This window comes from Hippocampus bargibanti, linkage group LG13 (assembly GCF_051943395.1).
Source record: "Hippocampus bargibanti isolate YZ-2025 linkage group LG13, ASM5194339v1, whole genome shotgun sequence".
NCBI lineage: Eukaryota > Metazoa > Chordata > Actinopteri > Syngnathiformes > Syngnathidae > Hippocampus > Hippocampus bargibanti.
The window spans coordinates 17668964-17691023 of record NC_142746.1 but is presented as its reverse complement, the minus strand read 5'-3'; the positions used below and the strand labels follow the sequence as shown (position 1 = coordinate 17691023).

The window sequence follows — 22060 nt, the reverse complement described above, 5'->3', positions numbered from 1 at the left end:
TTTTCGGCTAAAAACGCCTTACTATACATGGTCGTTTTTTTTCGGCTAAAAACGCCTTACTATACATGGTCGTTTTTTTCACCTAAAAACGGCTTACTATACATGGTCGTTTTTTTTGGCTAAAAACGCCTGACTATACATGGTCGTTTTTTTCGGCTAAAAACGCCTTACTATACATGGTCGTTTTTTTCGGCTAAAAACGCCTTACTATACATGGTCGTTTTTTTCGGCTAAAAACGCCTTACTATACATGGTCGTTTTTTCGGCTAAAAATGCCTTACTATACATGGTCGTTTTTTTCACCTCAAAACGCCCGACTATACATGGTCGTTTTTTTCGGCTAAAAACGCCTTACTATACATGGTCGTTTTTTTCGGCTAAAAACGCCTTACTATACATGGTCGTTTTTTTCGGCTAAAAACGCCTTACTATACATGGTCGTTTTTTTCGGCTAAAAACGCCTGACTATACATGGTCGTTCTTTTCGGCTAAAAACGCCTTACTATACATGGTCGTTTTTTTCCGCTAAAAACGCCTTACTATACATGGTCGTTTTTTTCGGCTAAAAACGCCTTACTACATGGTCGTTCTTTTCCGGCTAAAAACGCCTTACTACACATGGTCGTTCTTTTCAGCTAAAAACGCCTTACTATACATGGTCACTTTTTCCGCCTAAAAACGCCTTACTGTACATGGTCGTTTTTTTCGCCTAAAAACGCCTTACTACACATGGTCGTTTTTTTCGGCTAAAAACGCCTTACTATACATGGTCGTTTTTTTTCACCTAAAAACGCCTTACTATACATGGTCGTTTTTTTCACCTAAAAACGCCTTACTATACATGGTCACTTTTTCCGCCTAAAAACGCCTTACTATACATGGTTGTTTTTTTCACCTAAAAACGCCTTACATGGTCGTTTTTTTCGGCTAAAAACACCTTACTATACATGGTCATTTTTTTCACCTCAAAACGCCCGACTATACATGGTCGTTTTTTTCGGCTAAAAACGCCTTACTATACATGGTCGTTTTTTTCGGCTAAAAACGCCTTACTATACATGGTCGTTTTTTTCGGCTAAAAACGCCTGACTATACATGGTCGTTCTTTTCGGCTAAAAACGCCTTACTATACATGGTCGTTTTTTTCGGCTAAAAATGCCTTACTATACATGGTCGTTTTTTTCGGCTAAAAACGCCTTACTACATGGTCGTTCTTTTCCGGCTAAAAACGCCTTACTACACATGGTCGTTCTTTTCAGCTAAAAACGCCTTACTATACATGGTCACTTTTTCCGCCTAAAAACGCCTTACTGTACATGGTCGTTTTTTTCGCCTAAAAACGCCTTACTACACATGGTCGTTTTTTTCGGCTAAAAACGCCTTACTATACATGGTCGTTTTTTTTCACCTAAAAACGCCTTACTATACATGGTCGTTTTTTTCACCTAAAAACGCCTTACTATACATGGTCACTTTTTCCGCCTAAAAACGCCTTACTATACATGGTTGTTTTTTTCACCTAAAAACGCCTTACATGGTCGTTTTTTTCGCCTAAAAACGCCTTACTATACATGGTCGTTTTTTTCGGCTAAAAATGCCTTACTATACATGGTCGTTTTTTTCGGCTAAAAACGCCTTACTACATGGTCGTTCTTTTCCGGCTAAAAACGCCTTACTACACATGGTCGTTCTTTTCAGCTAAAAACGCCTTACTATACATGGTCACTTTTTCCGCCTAAAAACGCCTTACTGTACATGGTCGTTTTTTTCGCCTAAAAACGCCTTACTACACATGGTCGTTTTTTTCGGCTAAAAACGCCTTACTATACATGGTCGTTTTTTTTCACCTAAAAACGCCTTACTATACATGGTCGTTTTTTTCACCTAAAAACGCCTTACTATACATGGTCACTTTTTCCGCCTAAAAACGCCTTACTATACATGGTTGTTTTTTTCACCTAAAAACGCCTTACATGGTCGTTTTTTTCGCCTAAAAACGCCTTACTATACATGGTCGTTTTTTTCGGCTAAAAACGCCTTACTATACATGGTCGTTTTTTTCGGCTAAAAACGCCTTACTACATGGTCGTTCTTTTCCGGCTAAAAACGCCTTACTACACATGGTCGTTCTTTTCAGCTAAAAACGCCTTACTATACATGGTCACTTTTTCCGCCTAAAAACGCCTTACTACACATGGTCGTTCTTTTCAGCTAAAAACGCCTTACTATACATGGTCGTTTTTTTCGGCTAAAAACACCTTACTATACATGGTCGTTTTTTTCACCTAAAAACGCCTTACTATACATGGTCGTTTTTTTCGCCTAAAAACACCTTACTATACATGGTCGTTTTTTTCTGGCTGAAAACGCCTTACTTTACATGGTCATGGTCTCGGACTCACAAAATACTGAAAGACACACAACTGAGGACAGATGGGTGGTTGTAAGGTTTTTGTCACAATGATTTTTCACGTACAAAAAAAAATCATCACATTCCCATGTTTACATACGAATGACATAAAAATGATTTACATTTCATTCCTAGATTACAATTAAAACAGTGTAATTGACACAAAGTGACTTATTATCCAAACACACACAGATACACACCATATTTTCCGGTGAATAAGGCACACCCAAAAGCCTTCATTTTCATCAAGATGTTTAAAAATACACCATTCATTGGGTGCGCCTTGCACAGGTCTTGCTCACACTGCAGTGATCGGTGACACTGATGTTCGGCGAAGTTTCTCTTGTATCAGCAGGTGGGAGGCGCAGGAACACACACTGTTCATGTGCTGTTACTCACGGAGCCCACATAACAGTCCAGAAATTTAGGAGACATTCACCACCCATTGGAACTAAAAACCAAATAAGTGGAAATGTGAACATCTTCCAATCAGGATTCATCGTTGGCCCTCTTGCGAGACTGATCACCACTGAAAAACAAAAAGAAACACAGGTAAGTCCTCATCTTTATGGATTTCATCTTATTTTTCTCATTCCTTACATTTACTGAATGATTGGATGAACCAGGTCAACAACTACTGTGTTTTCCACACTAAGTTGCACCTAAAAGCGTTCAATTTTGTGATAAATAAGGAAAACGGTGGGTGAAAAAAGTCCTCACCATTATTGAAATACCAGTGTGTTTTTTTGATCCACGCTCACACTCGCACCTATGGACAATTTTGCGCTTTCAATCAAAACTGACGCGTTTTTGGAATGGGGGAGGAAACCCACGTAGGCCCAGGGAGACCACAGGTGGAATTGAACCCGGTACCTCTGCACTGTGTGGTCTACGCACTAACCACTGGACCAATGGGCCGCCCAACTTGGAAACAGATGGTTGGGGAGGGGAAAAAAATGGTACACGTCACATTGACACTGAGCATTTCAAGACAAACTAACCGTGGAAAGCCGTTCAGTGAAAGCTCCATCTGTAGCTTCTGGTCATGAGCAGCGTAATCCAACAACAGAGACTCCATAGCGGGAGGGTTGATTTGAGGAATAAAGTCAGAGAAGACAGCAGGCGCCAACTGAGCCCACTCTGTAAAAAAAAAAAGGGAGAGGAATAAAAATCAGACATTTTAAAAGTTAAATATGATGTATAATCGTGTTTTTCCATCTCTACAACCAAAGTTAGTAAAACACAAACTGTTTCGGTTCACAAACAAGTTATCGTCTTACCCAAACGGACTTATTATTAACTCATTCACAGCCAGATATGTGCAAAAATGTGTCCGCTTCAGTGCCAGGGTTTTTGTCATTGTCACTGGAATTCCAGGACCTCGCAGAATATTGAGTTTTGGCTACCTAGCAGGCTATCTATTTGCTATCAATTAGCTGTCTAACTAGCTACCTAGCTATTAGTCATCTATTAGCTAGCTAGCTAACTTGATCTATTTGAGTTACTCCCGGTTGAACGGGGTCACCGTTGCTGGCTACCTAGCTAGCTATCTATTTGCTAACTATTAGCTGTCTAACTAGCTAGCTTGCTATCAATTAGTTATCTATTAGCTAACTAGCTAACTTGATCTATTTGAGTTACTCCCGGTTGAACGGGGTCACCGTTGCTGGCTACCTAGCTAGCTAGCTATTAGCTGTCTAACTAGCTAGCTTGCTATCAATTAGTTATCTATTAGCTGACTAGCTAACTTGATCGATTTGAGTTACTCCCGGTTGAACGGGGTCACCGTTGCTGGCTACCTAGCTAGCTATCTATTTGCTAACTATTAGCTGTCTAACTAGCTAGCTTGCTATCAATTAGTTATCCATTAGCTGACTAGCTAACTTGATCTATTTGAGTTACTCCCGGTTGAACGGGGTCACCGTTGCTAGCTACCTAGCTAGCTATCTATTTGCTATCTATTAGCCGTCTAACTAACTAGCTATATCTATTAGCCGTCTAACTAGCTTGCTATCTATTAGTTACCTATCAGCGAGCTAGCTAACTTGATCTATTTGAGTTATTCCCGGTTGTGTGAACGCTAGCGAGTCTGGCTGCCGCTGCTCACCCACAGAAAAACTGATCCTGTGACTGTAAAGTGACCTTGAGAGTTTTGAAAGGCACTGAGAAATGAAATGTATTATTATTATTATTACTACATAAATATTCAATGCAGCGTAACAAACCTAACACTCTTCTTTCATCAGGAAAAAAAAGTTAATTCCTAAGTTATATGGGTCTGGAGTTATCTGAGCTTGAAATGAGGGCAGCTGTCCGAAATACAATGCAATAAATACATATTGGTTTATATAGCGCATTAACAATAGCTGAAGCTGGAACAAAGCGCTAACATGGAAAAAAGGGAAATGGTGCCCCTTGTGGAAAAGAAAAAAAAAAACATTGCCAGAGGTCACGGCCAGCGCTTTATCAGCACCCAAAAAAAACCCCACACATTTGGGAATGGCGCTCTGTCATATTTTCAATTCCCGAATAAATTTGTGAATGGCAGTGAATGAGTTAATTTCGGAGGTCACCCCCTAAGTTCTGGAAATACGGGTTATTTATTTTAGCTTTGCAGTGACACACCTGGTCGGAGGCTGTAGAGGCCTTTGACCACACTGGCCATGGTTGACGGCTGTACTTCAAAGGGCACCGCGTGAGCTTTTATGAGAAGAGCTGCAAGAAAAAGGCTTGAGAAGTGACAAAAAAAAAATCTTTCTTTGCCTAAATAATGACCAGTTGAAAGCAGCGTTTGAAAAACTTTGCTTGAGTCACATGTGGATGTATTTGGAACTGCCGCTGCTTGGAATTGAAGCGGATTTACGTGGGGCAGGAGATGGGAGACCATTTCTTTTCATCATGCTACAGCTTCGTGTTTGCTTTCAACATTGAGCTTGTAGCAGACGTGCACATTCCACCGTGACGTATCGAATCCACTGGTGAAAAGGACGCTTTGATCCTCTACTATTTCATCTCAAACTGTTTCATGCAACAAAGAGGGTGCAGAAAGTGCTTATGATAGAACGACTGTCTGTGTCTTGTGTTGTGTCACATTCTTTGTTATTTAGTTTTTTTGTTGCTGTTTTTGACTTCAAGATGGCGCCGCGAGAGTGGCTGCCTTTACAGCAGCTCCTGTATTTTGTTTTTCTTCTTCTTTCTTTCAATCATTTCCTCTTCCTTTCATCACTTTGCTGCTTTTATATGTAAAATTCTCCACTGTGAGACTAATAAAGGCACATTTCACCACAACGTCCTTGATCCATTGATGAAAAGGACACTTTGATCCTCTCCTCTTTCATCTAGAACTGCTTCATACAACAAAGAGGGTGCAGAAAGTGCTTAAGATTGAATGTTTGTGTCTTTGTGTTGTCATTTTTTTTTCTTTTGACTTCAAAATGGCGTCGCAAGAATGGCTGCCTTTCCAGCAGCTCTCTGTATTTTGTTTTTCTACTTCTTCCTTTCCTTTCCTCTTACCTTCATAACTTTGTTGCTGTGAAATGTAAATTTCTCCACTACGAGACAAATAAAGGGTAATCCAATTCCTCTTTGCAGAACCTTTCAAAGCTAAATCTGGTTGAATGTTTTTTTATGAACATAAAAAAAAATGAATTCATTTCATAAAACAATTTCATTCAACATATTGTAGGGATGTTTTGCCAGTGACATTAATAAGAGCAAAGGTACTCACACATGAGTGTGTTGACATATTTCTCTGCGACGTGATCAGCAAACAAGCTCATCAGATCCTCTTTCAGGTCACGGTGAAGCTTTGATTCGATGTAGAACTTGTTCTAAAAACAATCCGCATGAGAAAGCCGCATAAAATATACTTCCATATCGCATTTAAAAGTGACTTACCAAATACATAAATACTGGAACAATACACTGAAGGGATGCAATGTACTGCGTCAGGGCTGTGTTGAAACTTTCAATCAGGTTTTCAAGTGGGACGGCCTAAAAAGAAGAAAAACTGTGACATGTTGTAACCTCGCATTTAGATCTGCTAAAAATCCAAAACTGTAAAATGCAGAGTGGTCATTATACTGGTTAACTTGCACTCCTGCTTTTTTTAAAAAAAACCCTTGACCCTTGTTATTAACACTGGTGCATGTTTTGCCTTTTTTTAACTGTGATTATTTCCTTTAATAATTCCGTAACAAGAATGCCGCAAATTGTGTGCACATTTATATTTTCCTTTTGAAAATTCTAATATCTCACCAATCACACAGTCATATGAAGGGGCATACATGCTTGTTTATTGCCTTATTTTACTTCAGAGACTACCGTACTGTATTTGTATACAAAATTAAGCTTAGCTTACGTTCAGATCAATGAATACTCGTTGGAGATGATTTACTATTTTGGATTTAAGGTCATTGTAGAGCAGCTCGGAGTGTTGCTGGAAAACACACTTGTAGACGTAACTGTAAAAATAAGCAAAAGACACAAGAGCTATATTTACCAGTTAGATCATTGATATTACTATTTCAATGCGAAGATTATCATTCATACACCAAGTTACTTTACACAACATCAAGTGGTCAAGTCCATACCTGTCAACCGGTCGTATTTTGCTGTATTCTGTCCGATTTTTGCACAAGAAAGTTTGTATTGGAAACGCAATAATTGTTAAATATAACTTTGAGATGTTTTCGATTCCGTGTTTTCGTCATTAAATGTTGCAGTAATGTTAATTATAACAAATATCGCGACTTGCAAAAAGCGAAGTCGACCGCCGAGAAAACAAGTCCGTGCGAAAAATCTCGAGAAGAAACATAAGCTCCGAGAAGAAACGTTCCGGTCAAGTGTAATTTTATTTCGAAATCAGTTAAATTAAACATTTTACCGTGTTTTTTTTCGCCGTAATATCATTGATATAAGAACACAAATTCAAATTCTCTACAATAATGCTCTACAAAAAAGAACATACTTGATTATTGCTAGAAATATGTTGTAACTTGTTAAAAGTATTAATGTTTACATGTAAATTTTGTTAATAAAATTGCGCAATGAAATATTAGCACGCGTATGTTTTTTTCTCAGTAAGGAAAAATTGAGCCGTTAGTCAGGTCACGGTGTCGAGCATGTTGACAGGTGTATTAAAAAAATACCTGTATATCTGAGCATACGAAACAGAGATGTGGTCCGTGGGATTGAAAATGAGGAGGCGCTCAATTGCCTTCTCCAGGTTTGGCCAGTGGTTGTTACGGTAGTCCTCCACAGCCATGGTATTTACTACTAGAAAGGAAGACGGACATTTCCGTTTTACCATCGCAATTTTACCTTAGGGCGTGTTTTATTATGACCGTGTTAAGTGTATAGGAGCACGTCAACTTACGGAATTTTGAAGACGAGTCGAGCGTGAAATTGTCTTGAGTAGAGGCGGCGGCCGGCGTCGCGCATTCGGTCTCGCCACCGACTTCGCTGCATTCGCTGCCGGAGTCTGAGTCCACGAACTCGGAACCAGACGCGTTTCGGCAGAGTAAACTTATCCGAGCTGACTCCACTTCCTTTCCTTGTCCGGTTAAGCTGATAGCAGGGTGTAGCGTCTTTACCTCGCTTAGTTGTCTGCTTGAACAGGTCTTGACTCCACCGCTGCTGCCCGCACAATAGTTATGATTGTGGTCATCGTTTACGTCCGAGCTGTCATCTTCCATAGTTTCCATTCCAACTGTCGCCGTGAGCCGAGCCTTGGCATTTAAAGCTGTACTTGCGATAAACACAATTGCAAAATCAAGCATTTGTGTAGGCTCTCAGTCGTACAGGAGTGGTCAATCGATGAAAATGTCTCTTCAGTCGTCATCTGCACTTCTTTGAAGAGCTTCGTCAGTGACGGCTGAATAAATCTTTTCACCAAAATCAAGCATCTGTTTTCAGCTTGGCGTTATCGATGACAACATTTTTCACGACGTTGTCGTGACGTTCTTCTTCGTCACGTCATTTATGCGATAACCAACGACGAGACGGCGCATGACCACTGACAACATTTGTCAGACACATGCCTTGGCGTGTGGACGACATTTTTGTTTTATTTATCTATTTGTTTTACTTACACATTCAACTAACTGGATTTGTCCTTTTTCCGGCGTCTGAGGAGCATTGATTTGTCTGGCGGAATATAAACCACGTGATTTTACGTCACAAAAAAAGGCGGGGAAAGGGAAGCATCTTTCATGTGTGTGCGCGCGTGTTGTATATATAACCCGCCCCCTGTCTTTTAACCAATCACGTGCAGATTCAACCGAAGGGGGAGGGGCGTTAGATCCTCAAGCAACTCCATATTAAGAGCCGATCCCAATCGTTAACTTCAAAGAGCCGTCTTCAAGAGTCAGGTCGTTCGCGAACGACACATAGACGGCAACAAACTATTTTATAAATAGAGTATATGATAAAAGAAAATGAGCTGAGACGCCGATGGAAGTTAGTGAGAAAATGGGGGGTATATATTTTTGGGAGTGCCTTATTTAAAACCCTGCTATTGGGTACAGTTTATTATCGGAAGTGTCCTCACACTGCATAGATACTTGCATCGTTTTTTTTTTTGTTTCTTCGACACCACTGAAGTTTCCCTTTTGCGGGTTTTGTTGTATGTAAATAATGAAACTGTTCATTAGACCGTAACCCAAAATCAGTCAAACGCAGTCATTTGCCTGAAATTAAGTGAAGACAATATTGTAAACATAAATGAGATGCACTTTCTTGGAGACTGGCGTTTAGCTTCACAACGGGAGCCCAATAGTCCTTTATTTTACGTACATTATATGTTGATATTGTGGCAATTTGACCCCATTAGGTCTGAGGAAAAAAAATGTAATTTGGGGAAAGTTAGAACTGTGGAAAAAAGTGAGTGAGCCCTTGTTTTTCATTATTTTTACTGAGAACCCCAGAAGTAACAAATAGTGGCACCACTTCAACCACTGACTGAATTAGCATGTGTATGAAGTTGGCACGAGGCTCAAATATATGTAGTGATACATTGGCTTACAAACTTAATTGGTTCCCAGACAGTGTGTAAGGCGAAAAGTGTGTATCCCAAAAATTAATTTTCCATAGAAAAACCATTAAAATGAGAATAATCCGTTCCCAGAGAACATAATTTTCTACTTTCTAATTTTCTAGGCCTTAAAACTATATACCTTATTTTATGTATAGTAAATGTGCTATGGTATTATAATTAAAGAAATAAACTGTACTTTATAATAAAGTCATTTTATTTACCTTTGTGATGGTCGTTGATGGCTTGATGGAATGGAGTGGCCGGTTTCATCAGCATTAAACACTTGAGGAATGTAACCTTTCACCATCTTGAGGAACGATCCTTTCTAGGTGCTTTCTCTGTGATAATTGTATCCAGTTCCTCATCAATTGTGTTCTGTTTAGCTGGGTTGCTAGCTTTTTGCGAGTGTACAGATGGCTTGTGCGGGTTGTTTGTGGAGCCTGGTTGATATTTTAACCTTTCAGTCTACTCTCTGCCTTTGAACAATCAAAGTTGAAACTCTCACTGTCGTCTGCCTGTCTCTTTAATGTTTAAACCCCCCTTCCCCTCACAGCTGCATTCTTGACCAATCACGTGGCTTCAACCGTAGACTGGGGGCGGGGAGTAGAGGACAAAAACAGTCGGCTGCCATTTTGTTGTTAGAAGAACGGGCTTGTTCGCGAACAACACATCACTCATTGAGGCAGCTCCGTGTAAAAAAAAAGTTTGTATGCCAAGGTAAAGTTCGTATGCCAAGGTAAAATTTTCATAAATGTAACGTTCGTAAACCGAAAAGTTCGTAAGCCAAGGTGTTCGTAAACCGAGATATCACTGTACTGTAAATCTGATCAGCCAATCAACATGTTAACATTCAGCAGGCTATCAGGAAGAGTTCTATTATTATTATTATTATTATTATTACATTTCATGAAAAATAAGAGCAACAATCGGTTTCATGAAGATGCTGTTGTTTTTTTTCTTTTTTTTTCAAATTTTAGTGAACATTATAAGGCATTGCAATAAAACAAAGGACAACTTTGTACAGAAAGACCGTCATCTACCCTTGGCAGAGTATGTCTCAAAGCTGAGTATAAAAATAAGAGGCTTGACCATAAAAAGTAGCTGCCACATCTGAAGAAACTACCTTTTTCAATAATCTCTTTCCAAGACTCCGTTGATATGAGTAATATATATATATATAACTTATATGGAAATCAGATCAAGTTGATGAAGTGTTCTTTGGTTTCAACTTAAAGAGGACTGTTATCTGCTGCATTTACCCTTATGAAAGACCAGAATCGAACTGTTTGTGTTCAGGTTCACCAAAATGTTCAAGTAAGACATCGGAAGGGCTTGTTCGTCTTCGCCAGGCATTTGACTAAAATGTTCATGCTACTGTGACAAAAAAAAATCACAAAAGATCACAGTTCATGTCACATTATAGACTGATGATGAGAAAGTCATGCCTTAAAGCTTGAATTGCTGTCTTTTGTCAGAGGTTGCAGTAGATGAACGAATGCATTCCCAAACATGAAACAAAAAACAAAGATGGCAACCGGTTGTATTCAGTAAGTAGCAAGTGTAATATGCTTCCAACAATGCATGTGACTATAGGTTGTTCCATATTCACATAAATTGCCACACAATTTATGAAAAACGATAGGCTGATGAATCAAAAATATATGGAACAGACACTTTATATGTATATATATAAATATATACACATATAAATATATATAAAATGACGAGTGCTTTGTCAACTAGGTAGTTTAAAGGTGTTGTGTGGTGCAGTGAGTTTGTTCAACCGTACTGTTTGTCTGCAAACTTGATGTGGCTTCATTGGCCAAAGTGTCTTGTATTGCGTCTCTGAGGCAGGCGTCTCCGTCGGCTTCCTCCGGCTCGCTGACCTCTCCTCCTTCATCGCCGCTGCATTCCGACTCCTCGCTGTCGCTTTCTTCGCACGAGCTCGACGTCTCCTCCTCAGAATCTGAGTAAACCTCCGCCCCGTGGAAGATGTAGTGATGTGGTGCTTGAAACAGGTATTGGCCCACTGTTGGTCACAAGCATAATCCATTCAATAGGCATGTTCTTTGTTTGACCCGGTGAGAAATGTACCAAAAGCAAACTCAGAACGTAACCAAACCTCCTCCACGTTTCATAGTCGGGACATTGTTCATGTCTTGCTATGCTTCACGTTTGTATTTATCATCCAGATATGATGTGCCAATTATGTTCCAGTTTTGTCTCACCTTTCTATTTGATTTTCTTTTCAATAATGTAAAAAAACAAAAACAAAAGAAACGAAAGATAATCCTAAATCCTACATTGACCAATACAAAATCTTGTTCTTTTCCTTTCGGCTTTTCCCTTCAATGGGAAAATCAGTGTCCTCTATCTTCAGAGGTTTGATCTGCGTGTTTGTTTCTGCCAAGCTTTTACGACGGATGCCCTTCCTGACACAACCCTCTGTATTTTTCTGGGCTTGGGACCGGCACAAGAAGATTTATGTCCCTTTGTGGCTACAGAACAAGCAACTCGCACAGTAAAAGGCTCCCAAACACAAAATCGTCATCGGCACAGTAACGTTCTTTATTATTATTATAAAAAGTCGGTGTTGTCATTTTCAAATCTTTTGTTGTGAAACCTTATGACATTCTCCACTCCATGTGAACATTTGCAGTGATATTTTTTGATGTGGCGTGTGTAAACAATTAGCTAAATCATTAGCTAACTCTTGGCTAGCTAGCTCGCTTTCTATCTATTAAAGTTACTTCCGGGTTGAGTGATTATTAGCTAACTCTTAGCTAGCTAGCTTTCTATCTATTTGAGTTAGTTCCGGGTTGAGTGATTATTAGCTAACTCTTAGCTAGCTAGCTTTCTATCTATTTGAGTTAGTTCCAGGTTGAGTGCCGCTGCTCACCCACAGAAAAACGGATCCTGTGACTGTAAAGTGACCTTGAGAGTTTTGAAAGGCGCTTAGAAATCAAATCGACCAATACAAAATACTGATAATAATTATCAATGACATCGCCTCCTCCCCCTAATCCGTATCACACTTTATGAGAAGAGAAAACAATTGTATCAGGATATCACCCGGTTTTAAATGTATTTTTGCAGAATGAAAAATAGCTTGCATGCAAACACTTATCACTGAGGTCTTATTAAAAAAAGTACTGTATTTTCTGCTGTATAACGTGCAGCAGAGTATAAGGTGCACCGCCAATGAATGAAAAAAGTTTTCAAAATAAAATATGAATATATAATGTTTTCAATTTTAGTACAGTAACATTGTTTCTCGCATGCAAGGTTCCATATTTTCAAGTGTATAAGGCGCACCAGAGTATAAGGCTCACCCCCAACGAATGGTGCATTTTCAAACTTTTTCCATTTATAAGGCGCACCAGACTATAAGGCGCACCTTCAGTGAATGAAGTTTTCCAAATATAATATACATGTTTTCCAAATATAAGGCACCCCACATTATAAGGTTGAGGCTGCGGGTTGCGCCCCATTTGCTCTATGGAGTCTGGCTGCTGACAGTAGCTACAAGACCTGTTGTGGCTCAATGTGACTGCACATATAAGGCGCACCTTCGTATAAGGCGCAGGGTCGTCTTTAGAAAAAAAAAAATCAAGGCTTTTGGATGTGCCTTATACACCGGAAAATACACTAAGTGGAAAAGAGGGGTGAAAATTTAGACAGCAGCGATCTGTCCACAGGTGGATACTTACTGTCCAGGCGCTTGCTGATTGGACTTTGACTGACGCGATTCATCCAGCATCGTCTGCGAAATTCCTGGTGGGAAGATTGGCTCCTTTGTTCCATGCTCTCTTCTTTACTTGCGTCTTTGACCGATAGCTGGTTTGGCTCTGCGTTCCCTTCGCTGGGACATTGAGTGTCGGGACAAGGTTCCGAAGGCGCAACGTGACCATCCCTTTCCGCGACAGTCGGACTTGGCGGTGAAGCCTTTTGGACAGAGTCTGTACTGTGATGATTTGGCTCCTCTGGCGTTCCGTCGTCGGACAAGGCCTCGCACGGTGGCTGCTCTGGTAACCGAGGGGGTTTCTCCGTGATCTCGGTGAGTCTTACAGTGTTGTAGCAAAGCTGCTCAAAATCCCCGCCCAATCGATGACAAAGCTCATTGACGATGACGTCGCAGTCGCCCAGGAGCTCCACGTCAAAGTTGAGGTGAGGGAGCTGCTCCCGATTGATCAAGACTTGAGGCACTTCATGAGGAATGGAGTCTGGATAGGGTGGCAAGAAAAGCTGCTGAATACATTTGCGCACCATTAAATTTAAAGGACAACCGACACCTCCGGACAAGTTGTGTCCATAATTTGTAAAATCACTTGAAATGACTTCTACTGAGCGTATTTTACAAAGATTCCACTGCATATAACTATATTTTACGTTTTAAAACTCACGCTGAATATTATAATATTATATGTTTTCGAGTTGATGACGATGCCGGATGTGACGTCACTAAAGGAACGCCCCTGACCGAGAAAGCGACACACAACACATTTTGGGTACTTTGTTTGGTCTGAAAACTTTGTGTTGATCCGTGTTGATGGCGAAATTAAAAGGAAAAACAATTAAATAACGCGATTGTGAATCATTGTGTGTTACACCAAGACTACTATTTGATACTAGTTGACACAAATTCCCAGCAGACAAATCAGCCCATTTCCAACGGGGCTTGGGCGCCATCTTGTGCATTTTCTGGGACGCTACATTGGAGGCCTGATGGCTTGAATCGATACAGGAGGACTTCTTTAATCGATTGCAAACATTTATGCTTTCCTCTTCAAAGCTCTTTGAATATTGATAACTGGATGAGTAACAAGAAAGCATCTTCTCCGAATATGAAGCCATTGTTTTGATTCTAGACTAGCGCAAGGCAAGACGTCCTGGCGTGACGTCACGAACAAAGGGGCGCGACCTTCCGAAACTCGGCATCTCCGAGGTCATTTTGAAGTAGTTTTGGGACACTTTAACTCATTTTTATTGGTGTTTTGCATTTGACTAAAAATATCAGCCTGCATGTTTTGGGTATTTTAGATGCTATAAAACGTTTTTCTGATGTCAGTTAGGAAACAAAAAATGGTGTCGGTTGTCCTTTAAGATTTTGGGCATGAACATACTTGGGATGAGGGCGACCGGTCGGACTTTCAGCGACGAGCCGATAACTATCAGAAGATCCACCTCATCCTTGTCCTGCTTCATGGCTCTGTGAAACATTTCTGGAAGATTTTCTCCAAAGAAGACGATGTCTGGTTTCATTATTGCTAAAGGAATATCTGGACACCGAGGGCAGTGGGGCACCCGCTGAAAGCAGAATTTTATAATTAATTTCAGAATTCCAAAGAGTGCGTTGCAGCAGTTCACGGGCCGCATAATAGGTACAATTTCCTTTGATGGGTCGTTAGAACTGTGAAACCAGGTCTTGTCAATACTTCATCGCCTCGTCATATAGTTTTGATATGCACAATAAATTGAATGACTCACCAACCAATTACCGGTAGAGTAATTAATAAAGATCAACGCTGATGTGATTGTGTTATAGGCTGAAGTAAAATGCTTCCACAGCTTTAGAGCCTGTATGTAGCTTTCAATAAATCTCAATATACAACCACCGTATTTTCCGGTGAATACGCCGCACCCAAAAGCATTGATTTTCTTCAAAACATGACCATGCGCCTTATACGGCTTATACGCGAAGTAATATTGCGCCACAACAGATCTCGCAACTACGATCAGCAGCCACCGACTCCATTTCCCATCGTAAAAGAAGTAGTGCGTAACCCCAGCCTCTACTGTAGCGCCTTATACTGTAATGTGGTGTTCCTTATATTTTTGGAAAACTTTTATCTATTTATATATTGCATTTGGAAAACTTTTTTTTCATTCATTGAAGCTGCGCCTTATAGTCCGTTGCGCCTTATCTATGGAAAATGTTTGAAAATACACCATTTGTTAAGGGTGCGCCTTATGCACCAGAAAATATGGTACTTAGATTTTTTTTTTATGAGAATCAGTGATAAGCATGCAAGCTATTTTTTATTCATCAAAAATACATTTAAAACTGGGGGATATCCGCCTTATACTCTGGTGCGCCTTATACACCGGAAAATACGGTACAAATTCTGGAACTCTCGTCCCCCCAACATCCGCGATATTGATTTTCAATCCCACTTTCAAATCCCATCTCAAAACTCACCAAAATCATTTAAAATCTCTGTATAGTTTTAATGTATTCTTTTTATAATTTTAATCTGTGGTTTTATTTATGTCTCTGCTTTGTGACTGCGAAGTGTCCTTGAGACCTTTGAAAGGCGCTTATAAATAAAATAAATGTGTTATTATTATTATTATTACATACCTGGCTAAAGATGTCTTCCCTTATAGCTTCGCAATCCACTTTGTATTTACAGATGAGACAGGAAGCAGTTGCAAACGACCCTGAAAGAATCATGATTTATTGTTGGTTTTTTTTGAAGATGTATATTCCTTCTCAAAAATAATCTTGAGCCGTCACAGTTCATGTTGCCACTTACCATGACACTGGATAATTCGCTGAACTCCAGCCACTTGTTCTAATGTATCAATATTTTGTGTGTAGTTGCGCAGTAGCTTGCCTTGCTTGTCCATCATAGATATGAATTTATGACAGGGCGAAGGCTGGAACTGACCCGGGTAGATCTCCTGTGACAAAAGACGATGCACTGAGAACTTCCAAGCAAAGTTGTCACACGCGTCACTCCTGCACTGGCTTTGTAAGAAGAAACATACATGAAGCAAACCTTAGCAAACTTGAAAAATGGCCTTGGGTCTCTTTGGAAGTACTCGATATCAAACATAGCTTGTGGGTCTGGAAGATCAGGAAAATCAACAGCAAGACGGGCGTAAATCCCATCTCTGGAGCGAAAATCTGGTATTCCACATGAAACAGACACCTGAATGAAGCACAGGGAATTTTTAACTTAAATAAAATCACAGAAAAAGTCCCACTAGACCGTGGTATATTTTTCACAGTGCCACTATAAAGTTTTCCAATGACTAAGACATTAGTATCAATCTCTCAACACATGTATGGTCTTTCACATTATATTTTTATGTTAGCATTAATATAGTGAAGTTCTTTTTTCCAGTAAAATAATAAAGATGACGACAAAACATGTGAAGGGAGGCCTAAAAAAAAAAAAAAAAAGATATGATTACAAATCCAAAGGATACATTTTCCCCTCGAGTCTCAGGGTTGTTGACAGGTCAGTAGCTAACTAAACTCTTGGTACTGATGTTGCACATTACAACCAACTAAAATTAAAAACGTATGATTTCACATAAGCTAAAAATACATACAATAAAGTATCTATCTTTTGTGAAACACCCCTTATATCCACCACACCAAACAGGGGATCATCGTACATTGGAAAACTATATTAAGAGGGACGTACCCCGGCACCAGTCAGCACCAGAATCCTTTTACTTTCATGTAGTAGCCTGACCACATCTTCCAATGTGTTAATATCCTTCCGTTTTTTTCGTTTAGGAGGTTCTGAGATGTTGATGATGATCTGCCACAGTGTCATGTCATCTAAATCCGGTGGGAGCACAGTCTCAGGCAGCAACTCCCTCAGGATAGCCCTTGGGTCGGTTTCCCTGATGTGCTGCTGGATGAAACTGTAGGAACCTGGCCCAGAAGATAACGTCTTAGCATGGATCAAGGGTTTTCATAAAATCCACGATAGAGGACAGTAAGGTCATTGTCCATCTTATATTCACACAGGTACCTATATGTGGTTGTGGTGTCCAGTCGCTGGAGCTGGCATGGGAGGATCTGTCATCTTCCTCTGTGACATGCTCAGGTGTGACAGCCAAGCCATTGGAGGTTCGATCGATACATCCAATGAGATCTGTGTGAAGAATTGCAAGAACTGTAACACGGCTGAATATACTTAACGAATAGTAATGTACACAGACTGTTAACATTAGGTTCTATATATGATCACGACAATAAGCTAGGAGGGTAACTTTGGCTCATGGAAGTGGGTGTGAGGACTGAACTCATACCAGCTAACGAACGCTACGTCGCCATCAAAGTTCAGTGTCTCGTGGGAACAAGTCCATTCATGAAAACTCATCCAATATCTCCCATTGAAGCTTTTCTACTCGGTTACGTGTCACCATTAACAGAAAACAGGGCTGCCACCGGGTGCAGTTTGATTGTCGATGAAAAAACGTGAGTTATTCTCATTGGGTTTAAAAACAAATCCGCGCTCAATTTGGGAAAACGTGTAACCGCCGGAGAACGGCGCTTAACGCGTTAAAAACGTCCGCCTCAGTACTCACCGGCATTGGACTCGAACGGCCCGAGCACGGCGCTGTCGTCTGGTTTCACGGCGGACTTAAAAGGCTCGGAGACGAGAAGTCCCAGGCCATTGTTGTCTCCGCCTTGCGCTCCTGGGGCCTGCTCGACCGCCATCGACGACGGTTTGGCTTCCCTCTCCGCTGCCTGCGTACAATTTGCCGCCGCCTCCCAACTCTCCGTGACTCCAGAAACGCACGTGAATTTAATGGCGTCGGTGACTTTGAGGCCGTGGTTTGTCGCTAGGGTAATTTTCGACTTTTTAGAGGTAGGCTCGTCCATTTCGGAGGCGCCCGAGAAGGCCGTTCCCAGAATGTTCTCTCCGTCCGCCATCTTCAGACCGCTGAGCGGAATGAGCGAATCCCTCCCCCGACAGACAGCTGGCTCATTTGCGTTGATCACGTGACGTGCTCTTCTCCAGTAGTAGCAGAGACGTTTTACGTCATGCGTCACCAATCTGAAACCATAACAAAAAAATGATGCATTCAAGTACTATAAGATTATTTATAATGATGGAAAATATAAAATTATGTGACTGCAAACGTGTGTGAGGTACAGCGAATGTTATGCTTTTGCACAGGTATGACTTGTTTCGTGACAGTTTTTTTTAAATCAACAAGCCACACGTGTCACAAACTCAAAATAGTACCAGGTATTTTCTTGTTTATGTCATCTACATGTATGTCCCTTTAAAATTCGTCATGTGCGGTTAACCGGGATGAGTCACACCAATGTATCATACGTCACATGGTTCCCGTTGCTTATGGATCTCGACAGTATCTGTGAAGCCGAAATATTCACGAAAGGCAAAGTAAATATATTCAGTTCGATTCGTGCCGTCTGGCTAATGCGCAGCGTCGGGAAAGGCTCGTTTTGCAACATGCGTTAGAGATCTTCAAGCTGCTCCTTTCGAAGAATCGTGACATCGTTGAATGGAGGCCGTTTTGAACTACAGACCCGAGGATTTGGAAGACTATTATGCTTTATTAGGATGCGATGAGTTATCATCGGTAAGTTATTTACCGAAAATGTATTATAAATGCACGGTGAGCTGTGCAACACAATACAAAATCTTGAGAAAATGAGAAATGAAAGTCAGAGTTAGTATATAATCTACACTCAATTCCATTTTATATAGGACGTTGTGATAAACACAAATAAAAACAATGCAATGCTTTTCAAATCGTGCCAACGTAAATTTAATTGAATACTTTGGCAAGGCAAGATATTTAATGTTGAACATTCCAAAAGCCTTTCTTACTGGACTGCTCTTTTGGTAAACTCTGCTTACCAAAAAGGTAAGCAGAGCTTCACTTGGATTTGTCTGTTGCACAAATTAGCGCTACCATACATTGTTAGCTTCTGCCAATGTATACACTGAACGCATTAGAATAGTTTGTTGATGTTGGACCTATATGGCGCTGTAACATTAACAGATCTGGGAAAACATAATCCATATTGCCTTTATCGATGAGAAGGTTTCTTCAGCCGTCATCTGTACAAAAGTGAAGGTTTCGGACGTGATCGCCTCCTTCCTTCTCATCGATGGACCACTCCTGTACGACTGAGAGCTTACACAGACATATTGCCTTTATGTAGCATTGAGCGTGCATGACAGTTGGCAGATATCGAAATTCATGGTGCTAATTTCAAGTACATGCACATAATTCAGGTATTTATTTCTTTTCAGACCGAACAGATTCTTAATGAATACAAGATCAGAGCTCGGGCATGCCACCCAGACAAACATCAAGACAACCCCAATGCAGGTACGTTTGTTAAAAGGGCTATGACATTTTTTTAAAAATTCAAATAAATATATTAATTACAAAGGTGCTTATAGATGATTATATTTTTCTTGAGCATATTTGTTAATGTTTTAAATATTAGCTCAATTATAACAGGATGTATTTATTTTCTTTCTGGCAGTGGCAGAGTTTCAAAAACTACAAGAAGCCAAAGAAGTGTTAACCAATGACGCCAAAAGAAAAAACTATGATCTATGGAGGAGAAGTGGAGTTGCTATCCCATTCCATGACTGGCAAGCCTTAAAAGACTCTGTAAAAATGGTGTGTGATGTTTTACTGTCATGTGCTTGCGATGAAAATTGGTATCATGATCGGACTTTAAAAAATCTTTCCAGTCAATGCATTGGGCTGTGAGAAATAAGAAGGAACCCATGGTGGAGGCCGCAAAGGCAGAAACACCAATCACATCCCATGCAGAAGACTTTCATTGTCAGCAAGAAGCAGCGGGGATTATCTCAAGTGAAGACACGCAATTTTCAAGTAATTCCTCTTCATTCAATCACATTTATATCATGTATATCATAATAAAAGTCCCATACTAATTTAAAGTCATGTAGTTCCATTCTTTTTTTTTGTAAACATCATGTGCCCTTCAAATCAGGTGGTCAGAAAAAGACATTCTTCTGGGTGAAGTTTTCCATATGAACCTTTTTGTGCTAAATGTATGGAAATATTAAACATTTGGATGTGTTATTCAAAAGCTTAGAAAAGGTCAATTTCACTTGGTAGTGGACAGAAGGATATACATTAAATGAAACTTCACCCAATATCCCTAACTTATTGGGAGTATTGAAAGAGCGCTTTTAATTTTGATAAAACTAACTTTTTGCTCTGATTACCTAGGTGATTATTGGCATCGTCGTTTCCGCTGGACTGCTGACACACCATCTTGTCTGCTGCAGAAGTTCCGTAATTATGACATATGAATCCAGTCCAGGATATTTTTCCCCTGTTACTTTTTGTAAGATTATTTATGAACATGGTCAAGATGTGATGTCATTATCTGTAAAGTAGATTGGTTAAATGTGGACGCTTACCAAATCATATGGATGTTTGCAGCTGTGGTTTTGTGTTGATAAATCCACAATTTGACATTCACAACATGATTGAGCGCAATTGATAAGCATAGTATTGTTATTGTTTTAGCTACATAAAATACACTATGACATTCAATTCATTGATTTGAAGTGTTGTTATTTTACCTTTGTAAATGTATGTCATGTAAATACAATATGAATGCACTTTTATTTATATGTGCCTTGCAATCGACCAATCCAGTGTGTCTTGCCCAAAATCAGATAGAATAGGCCGTCACTCACCTATTGTAACACACAATTTAGGATCAACGAAGCCGTTTGGATTATAAATGGATGCGTACTTCACCAAGAGCAGTGTCAACAGAAGCGGTTATTAAAATGTGTCCTATTTTGGGCGTGTTACTCTGTCTTCTCATTCTCAATGCACACATTCCCATTTTTTTTTCTGCCCACCACCCCTAGAATGACATAAGCATTGCTTAAGGAAAAATGAAACATTATTATTGCTGTACTCATTTTGTAAATTATTTTAGTTGATAAATCGAAAGCATGTATGCCTTTAAATTTGGTGTTTCCTTCAGGGTCAATACGAAACAAAAAAAAAATACTCACAGTTACTGTACCGATGACCATTTCGTGTTCGGGGGGCTTATTATCGAGCATCTTCATTAAGTTCATCGAGATGTTTTGTTCTGTATCGACAAAGGGGACACAAGCCAGTGTCTTATTGTGCTGGTCCCAAGCCCGGATAAATACAGAGGGTTGTGTCAAGAAGGGCATCCGACGTAAAAGCTTGGCCAAAACACATGCGAATCAAACTTCTGCAGATGGAGGACACTGATTCGCTGTGGTGACCCCTGAGGGCAAAAGACGAGAGGAAAAGAAGAGCGTAAAGGGGATACAAAACAGTGAAAATGTTGAAGATGAAAAAAAACAACTGCATTACACTGCAAGTGAAATGGTTGAGCCGACAGCATTACTTGAAGCTCAAGTGACGTCACAGCGTTTACTTCAAGATCACTGCTGCCCCGACACTTCTCGCCGGGTACGTGGCGCGTACCTGTAATCCAAGTGACTGGGAGGCTAAGGCTGGCGGACCGTGTGAGCTCGGGGGTTCTGGGCTGCAGCGGGCTATGTCGAACGGGCGTCCGCGTTAAGATCGGTATCGATATGGTGCTCCCGGGGGAGCTCGAGGCCACCAGGTCGTCTGAGGAGGGGTGCACCGGCCCAGGTCGGAAACGGAGCAGGTCAAAGCCCCCGTACCGTTCAGTAGCGGGATCGCGCCTGTGAATAGACGCTGCAGTGCAGCCTGGGCAATAAAGCGGGACACAGTCTTTTTATATTTCGTCTCCTTTTACCCCAAAAATATATACAGCTATACCTCGGTTTTACGACCATAATTCGTTCCAGAAACCTGTTCGA

At 40.4% G+C, this 22060-nt stretch overlaps 3 protein-coding genes and 1 non-coding gene across 5 annotated transcripts; 2 read left to right on the top strand and 2 right to left on the bottom strand.

The window, feature by feature from the left end:
* Positions 1 to 2436: 2436 nt before the first annotated feature.
* On the bottom strand, positions 2437 to 8554 carry cacul1 (CDK2 associated cullin domain 1). Of its 2 annotated transcripts, none has more exons than XM_089012619.1 (8): positions 7788 to 8554; positions 7561 to 7687; positions 6771 to 6873; positions 6308 to 6403; positions 6138 to 6240; positions 5036 to 5125; positions 3412 to 3550; positions 2437 to 2939 (listed from the first exon to the last, which is right to left on the bottom strand). In XM_089012619.1, the coding sequence occupies exons 1-8, from the start codon at positions 8188 to 8190 to the stop codon at positions 2900 to 2902; spliced, it is 1101 nt and encodes a 366-aa protein (XP_088868745.1). In that variant the 5' UTR covers positions 8191 to 8554; the 3' UTR covers positions 2437 to 2899. The 2 variants fall into 2 exon arrangements, with proteins under 2 accessions (XP_088868745.1, XP_088868746.1); XM_089012620.1 differs by having other exon boundaries at positions 7561 to 7684.
* Positions 8555 to 10387: 1833 nt separating this feature from the next.
* Positions 10388 to 18260, bottom strand: sirt1 (sirtuin 1). The gene is made up of 9 exons (XM_089012261.1): positions 17778 to 18260; positions 17219 to 17341; positions 16883 to 17118; positions 16229 to 16381; positions 15983 to 16130; positions 15808 to 15887; positions 14570 to 14753; positions 13157 to 13669; positions 10388 to 11475 (listed from the first exon to the last, which is right to left on the bottom strand). The coding sequence occupies exons 1-9, from the start codon at positions 18124 to 18126 to the stop codon at positions 11195 to 11197; spliced, it is 2067 nt and encodes a 688-aa protein (XP_088868387.1). The 5' UTR covers positions 18127 to 18260; the 3' UTR covers positions 10388 to 11194.
* Positions 18261 to 18433: 173 nt separating this feature from the next.
* Positions 18434 to 21037, top strand: dnajc12 (DnaJ heat shock protein family (Hsp40) member C12). Its single transcript, XM_089012264.1, has 5 exons — positions 18434 to 18803; positions 19484 to 19562; positions 19723 to 19862; positions 19937 to 20081; positions 20445 to 21037. Exons 1-5 carry the CDS (start codon positions 18726 to 18728, stop codon positions 20525 to 20527), a joined length of 525 nt encoding a protein of 174 aa, XP_088868390.1. The 5' UTR covers positions 18434 to 18725; the 3' UTR covers positions 20528 to 21037.
* A 641-nt stretch (positions 21038 to 21678) lies between these two features.
* On the top strand, positions 21679 to 21976 carry LOC148889566 (signal recognition particle RNA). The gene has a single exon (XR_016117027.1).
* Positions 21977 to 22060: the final 84 nt, after the last annotated feature.